Source organism: Maylandia zebra, linkage group LG2, assembly GCF_041146795.1.
Source record: "Maylandia zebra isolate NMK-2024a linkage group LG2, Mzebra_GT3a, whole genome shotgun sequence".
NCBI classification, from domain to species: domain Eukaryota; kingdom Metazoa; phylum Chordata; class Actinopteri; order Cichliformes; family Cichlidae; genus Maylandia; species Maylandia zebra.
Window position 1 is genome coordinate 3,044,445 of NC_135168.1, and position 9,426 is coordinate 3,053,870.

The 9,426-nt window shown below is 38.9% G+C and overlaps 1 protein-coding gene across 1 annotated transcript in view; it reads right to left on the reverse strand.

Moving 5' to 3' along the window:
* Positions 1-9,426, reverse strand: part of zgc:154054 (Alpha-1,3-mannosyl-glycoprotein 4-beta-N-acetylglucosaminyltransferase B-like) — a 57,024-nt gene that overhangs the window by 19,433 nt on the left and 28,165 nt on the right. The window contains exons 5-10 of the mRNA XM_024800664.2: positions 5,166-5,212; positions 4,039-4,152; positions 2,826-2,901; positions 2,200-2,314; positions 1,965-2,095; positions 1,470-1,577 (exon numbers count right to left, since the gene is read on the reverse strand). Coding sequence (XP_024656432.1) covers positions 1,470-1,577; positions 1,965-2,095; positions 2,200-2,314; positions 2,826-2,901; positions 4,039-4,152; positions 5,166-5,212 — 591 coding nt within the window. The remainder of the gene's footprint in view (positions 1-1,469; positions 1,578-1,964; positions 2,096-2,199; positions 2,315-2,825; positions 2,902-4,038; positions 4,153-5,165; positions 5,213-9,426) is intronic.

Below are 9,426 nucleotides of genomic sequence, written 5' to 3' on the forward strand. Positions count from 1 at the left end.
TTTTTGTATCGAAAAAATATCGAACCGTGACACCAAAGTATCGAACCGAACCGTGAAAAAACCCTAAACTTCCAAACAAGCACCGAGTAGCTACGACGTAATGGGAAACTCACAGAGAAACTCACAGATTCTTCCACTGACCGCAGCACACCTGCACCAGGGTAAACCTCCGCCTACCGCACTCCTGCTTTACAGATGAAAATAGAGCAACAGGACCGCTGAGTCTTTGACTTTATTTATTTTCTGCTGTGTTTTACTTGCATCTATTTGAAAGACTGAGTGTAAACACACAAAATATTTTATTTTATGTGCTGGAATGTGCAGAAAATAGGTTTAAATGTTAAACTAATTTCTTCCAGTCAGAGAATGTTGCATATAATTAAATCTTTGCTTGATGCATAAAGTTAAAAGATTAAAACTAATAAAACAAGTTTTAAAAAGAGACTTTTCCATCTGATTACATTTTGTATGATGGATTATGCAGAAAAAGTAGAATTGGGCTGAAAGATCTATCACTTTATCACCTCTTCAGGTTGTAAATCGTGTTTTTAAAAAGTAACTAAGTAACTAAGTAATTAATTACTTTTGAAAATAAGTAATCAGTAAAGTAACGGGATTACTTTTTTGGGGAAGTAATCAGTAATTAGTTACTGATTACTTTTTTCAAGTAACTTGACCAACACTGATTCCAACACCCTGAATCTTTTCTTTTTCAGCCCTTCAGTTTGTTTCTGTGCTTGGTGCCGTTGTCCTGTTGCATTACCCAAATTAGCCCAGGTGTTATCTTTACATCTGGCCTTACATTCAATTGGAATAGACTTTGGTATAGGGAGGAGTTCATGGTCAACTTGGTGGCTTCACAGATGGTATGAGGAATACATGTGGATGCACTGCGTTTTGTTTTCACCAAATATCCCCAATGGCTCTGACAGATAAACCTTCATATCCATCATGAAACACGTTTCCTGGGAGTCAAAGGAACTTTTTTTTTTCTTCTTTAGGTCACGAGCAGTTGTCCAAGCATTTCACTGCATATCGTACTGTGTATGACTGTGTATGTGACAAATAAAATTTGAATTTGAATTTGAACTATTAAATCCGGTTCTTTTGTATTCTTTACGGCCAAGAAAGACACAGCTCAGAAGTGGTCCTTTTACTTTAAAAATGATCTCTATTTTACATATCCTTGATATGGAGACCTGAACACAAAACACACAACCCCAGGTCTGAAGCACAAACGGAGGTATTTATATACTTGCTCTCTACATCACACCACTATAAGTTTCAATCAAAGACTCTGCTTAGTTTCACTTTCCGGCTGCAAAAGCTTGCTCTGCAAAAGCATGCAGTTCCCTGTCAGTGCTTTTTGGCACAGACTGTACTCAGAGTTAGGCCTCTCTTATATTAAAACAATATAATCAGCAAATACGCATTCGGATTATATATTCAAACCCCAACAGAACTCTCACCTTCAGATGCTGCAGTTTCCCGGGCAGAGAAGAGTGGAGACCAACATGCTGAAAGAGGGAAGGCTTGTACCTCTGCTTGAGTAGTGCCTTCTGCTCTGTGCAGTGTTTCTATATACAATATGAGAACATGTGAGTTTGAAACGCACTGTAAAAGCTGCTCTTTACAACAACAACAACAAAAAACAAGCAATAGGAAAAAATGTACTGTTCAATGCTTTCTCAGTACTGGAAATACCATGCTTTGTATAGACAAGAGGTGTCATCTACATAGAGTGTGTAGAGTCTGAGTCCCAGATCTATTTAACCACAGATTTATTTAGAGATTTATGCTCCATTTTAACAAAAATCCTCAACAACAACGTGTTTTTTCTTATTTGTAGGGCTGTAACAAACAGCAAAGTGTGTAAAAAAAAATAATGAAGTGGTCTGACTCTTTCCCAAAACACAAATGAATCTATACTTTGCATTTCTTGACTCTTGATATAACTGACTTACATCATCTTTCTCGGGGTTGCAAACCTTCACCCACAGAATGTGATCCAGCAGCCAGTCAATAGGTTTGTCTCTGTGAAACATGAGGAAGAACTCGGCGATCATTGGGAGGTCCCGGGTGCGAAACAACTTGCCTGGAGAATCACACATACACACAAATGCATTCGTGTAATATTACCTAAAAAAATCCACACACACACACACAAAAATTACTTCAGTATTTTACACAAAAGCACACCTATAAATCCAAGCTGGGAGAACTCAAGGTAGAGCCATGGCTTTGAAGCTTCGTTTGTGGCGTAGGCCTTCATCTCGTCATAGTAGCCCGACTTAGCAACAACATCATCCTCTAACTGGAAATCAACAGACAACAAATAATAATTTGCTCCTTTATCCTTTTTCTTAGTTATCCTAAACGTAACAGGACTCTGTGCTGCACTTAGGCATTCGACCACACATTTTAGATCTGCTTAGCTTGTTAAAAACAGACGTGTCAGGAAGTAGACACTATTTATAAAAAGTTTAAACATAAGCACAGCTACAGCCCAATCAGACCACTCCTGGTGAAAAGGAGAAAGAGTTTACAACAGGCTATCATTTCAGACTTTTGTATTTCACATTTCTGTGATGTCATCTTTGGGTCTTCTGTAAGCATTTATAGTCTGAGCTCATCTGCAGTGCCCCTACCCAGACAAGCAATGTGAAAGCGAAAGATATATAAGGAAGAATTATAACATACAAAGCTACTCTGGCTGATATCACAAACAAATAAATGGTGCTAAAAATAACTTTCCTGAAACATGATATGCAAAACACAATAGAAATAAGGTGTTTAATAAATAATAACTAAAGTCTGACCCTAACCTGAACATAAAACGTTCCTTTGTCTTGAGCGTAGAGCATGAGGAAGCTGAAGTCCAGATTCTGTTTTGTTCGCCATCTAAAATCAAACAAGAAGCACAAATATAACCCGAGCAGAAATTCACTCACCTTTTTGGTTTTGGTACTCACTGTGTGTTTATACACCACTCTGCATTCAATAAATAACAGTTTATTGTTTAACACACCAAACACATTATAAGTCTCCTACTCTTCATCATTTATTTATTAGGTTATGTAGTGTATATGTTGGTTTTGTGTCCTCTGTGCCACTGCAGCAGCACCTACTCTATTTTCTGCACTATAAGGCGCTCTTAAAAATCCTTTAATATTCTCCAAAATCAACAGTGCGCCCTATAATCTGATGCGTCTTATGTATGAATTCTGGTTGTGCTTACTGACCTTGAACCGATTTTATGTGGTACATGGTGCTCAAAAATCTGTCAAAAAATGTTTTAGTACGACTTTGGTTGCTACGAAGCCGCACAACTTGATGGATTGTTGGAGCATTACGGCTACCATAGGCAGGAGCCTCGCGCAGTAATCTGGGTCCTAAACTCCGTCATCCTCAGGTCCCAAAGTCAAACAAACACTGCAGCATCACTGAGAGTTAAAAACTGTCTAAATTCTTTCATCTTTAATAAAATGATCAGCGTTCCTGCTTTACCAGGTGTAACAATTAAGTTTAACATCCAGGCATCCATGAACACAGAATGTATTAAATTTAACGGAGTTAGAAGTTAGCAGGAAGTTAGCTCGCTAGCTTCCACCTAAACATGATATAGCATGTTCTGACTGACAGATTTGTGAGAAAATTCAAACGTACAGCTCTGCTATCACTTCCAACATAAATGAAACTAAACAGCAGTGACGTTTGTAGCATTACTAAAGTTCGGCTACCTGGTATATAATGTTGTGCTACGTGATCGCTGGCGACACAGCTATGCTAGCATAACATAAACACAGTGAAGCTGGAGGATGAACGCTAACTTTTTTTCCCCACTCGACAAAAATGTTAATGCGAAGGTTCCCGATGGTTATGGACAAATGCAATTGCATGGCAGGATTCTGTAATGTATAATCTGGTGCGCCTTATGGTCCGAAAAATACGGTAAAAAACACTTCAGAATTACCATCACTGACAAAACATTTGTAGCATTTCGAGACTGCATCATGTGATTTTGTATATGCACCGTACTTGACTCTTTCTTTGGAGTCTCCAAAAGTCTCCTTAAGGCTGGCGAAGTCAGGGTAGTAATACTGTGAAGGAGAGATGACCTCCAGCAATCCAGACTGCACCTCCTTGGGAAAACTGCAAAGAATGAGCTAGTTAACTGCAGAGATCAACATCAAGATACAAAGGAAATAATAGACATTCTTTGTTAGTATTTAGAGGTTAATCAAACAGTTATGTGTATGCTAACAAAATATGTAATAACAAGTCTTATGAACTGTAGGGCGTTTCATTCTCACACTTTACCTAGCTGTCCTGAAAAGTTCTTCCTAAATCACAGATCAAACATTGTATTTGACCAACAGGCGTTTAGGTTAATCAGAGAACAAATTCCTGAAAACATATGCTGGGAACCAACTTTCACACTTTCCCGTTGCCGGGAGGAAGAGCAGCAACAACATTAAAAACCTGTTTTGTGACAGCTTTTGTTAGCATGTAGTAGAGGCTAATGTAAAGCATCAGTGCACATAGACTACACTGAAGCATTTGCGTAAACAGAAATGTAATCAGGCGTTTCCAGTTCCATTTTACCAGAACATCTAATTGAGTTCAAAAAAATGAATGAATGTATGAAGATAAGTTTTATACACTCCAGTGATACAGTCATTTAAGATTTGGACATTTCTTGTGTTCTCTTTGCATAAAATTACATGCCAATGTGTAGTTTTATGCTTACAGATTACCCCTGTTATCTCAGGTTTATTTCTTTTAATCTGTGGTTGAATCTCAAAGAAGAGAAATGGAAATGTAGCTGCCTAACTTTTCCTTTATTTGTAAAGCGATACATAAAACAGACCATTTCCATGTTGAAGTTGCACATAAAGAGAAATACTTCCCCAGTAGACAAATCTCACACATATGACCATCAGCCATAGTTAGTCCATGGCTGACTAAAGAAAAATAGATTGGTGAATGCCCACATGCAATACAATCCTACTGTAATAATAAACATCTTATTTTTATACACTTACAGACAGAAACAGCAGTCTGCTGCTGGTGCTGCAAGCAATAAAGAGCATGAAACTTAAGTCTAACGTGAACACTGATACAACAGAGAAACTGCCCCATGGGAGGCAATCTAGCTCACTTACTTCTTCATGATGGTCTCTGCTACACTGTTCACATAGTCTAAGTTTGTCTGAAAGACAGAGAGAGAGACAGGACTGGGTCAGTGATGGGGAGGGGGGGCATATTTGACTGAATTAATATAAAACTTGAGCTCCTCGAGGCTTTTGCAACAATGAATACACGCTGGTGCTCTTACAGACTGAGACTGTAACTGTGTAAGTCCTTTGAAGGCCAGACATATTATCAGTTTCAGTTTGGGGGTTGATAAAGACTCGTTGTGTTCCTGTTTATAGTTTTTGTTACTCACAAAAAAAAAAAAAACAATAAAAGAAAACCCCAAAGATGAGCAGGTATGAAAATCGTTAGGTGTTCATGTGTCCTTTCTCTCAGATGTCTAGCAAACAGCACATTATAGTCCATATGCAAGAGCACTCTCAGTGAGTCAGACTGACATCAGAAAAAAGTTCTTTAGTGGCACTGTATAACAGCTGTGTGTCACATCTCACCCAATATGTAAATCAGCATGTGGGAGCAAAGAAGGAAGCAAAGGTCATTCTGGTCCTGAATACTTATTTATGGTATTTATTTATGATTTATTATAATTTATGACATGCAATTGAAATTAATGGTTTGCAGTAGGGAACAATTTACCTTGTTCACCACTAAATTATGGTGTTTGAGTTCAGGAGTGTTATGAGGTCAGGTGCATTAGGATAGGCTAACAAACACTGATGTGCCTTAGGTAAGCCAAGCCAGCTGCTACACTGCATATCAAGGAATTTATTATAGGCAAGCTAAAATTAGCTAGCATAAACTGGAAAGGAAAAAAAACAACTTTAATCCAATGAAGCCCATCTGAGTGAGAGGGGAAAACCACATCCCCACAATGTGAAACTTTTACCACTGTGCTTGAGATTTGGTGGTTGTTTTTTAAAGTTATCAGCTAACTTTATAAATTAACCACCACCACATGAATGCACCGTAGCTAAGTTACATGTAGCTGGCTAACTATACCTTAGCATAATTGCATCGCAGCAGAAATTAAAGTTATATAGCAGGCCAAATTACTTCACTGGCTAACATAACTCTTCTTAGTAACTTGTGTTTAATATGAAACTACACTGTGTCTAGCAGGAAATGATCCAATGATTCAAAGCAAAGATATAAATAACTTACATTTGTTTTGTAAAGTAACAGCAAACTTACGGACAGTTAGCCAGCTAGAGTGTGTGTGTGTGTGTGTGTGTGTGTGTGTGTGTGTGTGTGTGTGTGTGTTCTCGTTATTCATACCTGGTGGGGACTTGACCCTAACTACACACTGACCCGTGGGGACTCATTTTACCGTGGGGACCTCAAGTGAGGTCCCCACGGGCACAGGCCCACCAATAGCTCTAAAACAGTATTTAAAGATGGCTGGTGAAGTTTTCTAAGTAGGTCCCCATGTGGTCAATTTCCAGACAAAATGTGTGTGTGTGTGAATTCATGTGACCCTAATGGTCACACAGCGGTATTGCAGTCCCCATTAGGTTGGGTGTTCTGGAACTGTGTGTAGTCATTTGTTCGCTCTATGGCGCCCCCTATTGAACAAGACCAGTATTATGCTTTGAAAATGTATTGTAAAAAGTGTTCCTTTTTTTAGCAAAGATAGACATTATTATATAAATATGTATAAATAAAGTAATTGCAAACATGCTCTGTTATTAATTAATGTAAATTTTAATATTAAAATATATTTGCAGTTCACTTATATATGAACAGAAATAATGTACAGTATTTTAAATATTTTCAAGTCAAATTAATTATGGTAAGTAACTCAGTGAATAATTATATTGTTGCAGTGAAACTTAAAACACAATTTTTGAAAGAGGAAATAAAGTAACGATGTTAAATAGGGCATTAAAAAACATTAACAATAAAAATAAAGTAAAATACGGAAGTAGCAGTAAAATACATACAGTATGCAGATGAAGGTATTGGGGTATTTGATACACTGCTCATAAATTAATTAGAGGAACTCTTTGAAAACATCAGATCTCATTTGGAAATAAACATCATGCTGGATATCCATACTGATATGGAACGGGTAATGAGTTAGGAACAAAAGGATTCTACATCAGTTGATGGTAATTAAAATAATCAACCTAATTCAGAGTCACCAAGAAATTAAACTGAAACGCTGATGCAGCAGGCTAGATCAATTTGCTGAAATTGGTCATTGCAGCAACTCAAAATGGTACTCAGTAGTTTGTATGGCCCCCACATGTTTGTATGCATGCCTGATAACTTTGGGGCATGATCCTTATGACATGACACGTGGCGTCAAGGATTGTCTCCTCCCAGATCCTGACCAGAGTTTCACTGAACTCCTGAAATTTTTGGGGAGCAAAACATGATGTCCCAGAGGTTTTCTATTGGATTTAGGTCAGGCGAGCGTGGATGCCAGTCAGTAGTATCAATTCCTTCATCCTCTAGGAACTGCCTACATACTCTTGCCAGGAGACATTATCATGCACCACCTAACCACAAATGTCTGCATAAACCTTCATCTCACTGCCAATGTTAAGCTACACTACCACTACAGTTATTCTGTACACATCTTGCTTGCAAGAAGCATGTAAGCATACAGTCGCATTCAAACACTATCAATGCGCTGCTCATGTGTGTAATGGGTCTTTTTCCTCAGTCCTGGGGTTGTAACACCACAACCTCCTCAGTCCATGATCAGAGAGTGTCTATTTGACAATAACCAAAATGTCTTTGGATAGTCTTTGTGAATGCAAAAAGAAAAAAAAAACCAATGGTGTTAGCTGGCCAGCAAAATAAAGAGAGTGTATGGCACTGAATGCGGGCGTGTGTGTGAGTACTTCAGTCCAAATAATCGAGGTCCGGATGGATGAATGGATGGCAGCCGCCGGTCCTTTAATGGCACCAGCGAGACAGCACAGTAGTAAGGCAGCACAGCAGTAAGGCAGCACAGCAGTAAGGCAGCACAGCAGTGAGGCGTCTGGCAGGAGAACGAACAATAGTCTTTTTTTAAGGATACTGCAGAAGGAGATATTCCCCGCTAGCTCACCCAAGCTTGTTCTCTGGCACAGCTACAAGCCATGTGAGCTCTTAGCCCCTCAGTGACATATGAACTTGGCTACCAACGTCCGCTTAGCATGATGGCTAATTGTCAAGCTTGCTAGCTTATCCCCAATTAGCGATTAGCACCTAAATAACCATTACTACACATCACATCATAGCAAACACATGATAACACATGGAATAGTATAATATACATACGAAAAAGATTTTTACCTGGCAGGAGAACGAACAATATTCTTTTTTTTAAGGCTACTGCAGCAGGAGATATTCCCCGCTAGCTCACCCAAGCTTGCTCTCTTGCACAGCTACAAGCCATGTGAGCTCGTAGCACCTCCCGCTAGGTGTACTACCACAGTCGACTTTAGTGATCAACATTGGTGATTAGCTACTGCTAATTAGCATCTAGGCTAATGTCAAATAAAGCACATCATTAGGTGAACTCACTTGCTCAAACTATCACAAGCCACTCATGGCAGTTAGTGCCAAGCACACACTGGTAAAATACAACATTAGTACCTCCATCAGGACACCTGTAATGCCTTTTCCTATACACTCATCTGTTGAGTCTTCTGTACTCTCTCTGGACCTCTACTGTGTGGATGTGTGTGTGAATGGGTGAATGACTGAATATAGTGTGAAGCGCTTTGGGGTCCTTAGGGACTAGAAAAGCGCTATACAAATGCAGGCCATTTACCATTTTACCATTTTACTCACATCTTTGTTCTCTCCGGACCCTGCACATGTGCCATCTTCTGTTGGAAGTTCAAAGCCCCCAGGGAATGAAGCCCACACCACCATCACTCCCCATTTTCTGTGGTCATCTATTGAGTTTTATTCAAATATCTTAAAACACACCTTGCCTTCAAAATTCCCTGAATGGGTTATGAGTTGTACACAGCAAATAGTTGGTGCCAGCCTGGAACCAGCTGTCCTGGCTAAAAGCTGATTCTCTAGCAGTGTAAATGCAAACAAAACTAAGTTCCAAGTTTAGCATGAATCGATACGTGAACTGGCTTTGTGGAAAAGGGGTAATGGGCTTTTTACATAAGATTAAAGGGCACCATGAAAGATGATTAATTGGGGTTATCTTTTTAATTCAGTTTTTCCCTGTGATTAGTTCATCGCAATGAGGTGTCATAATGTACTCTCTGACCTCTCTCTAGCTACTACTACTACTACTACTAATAATAATAATAA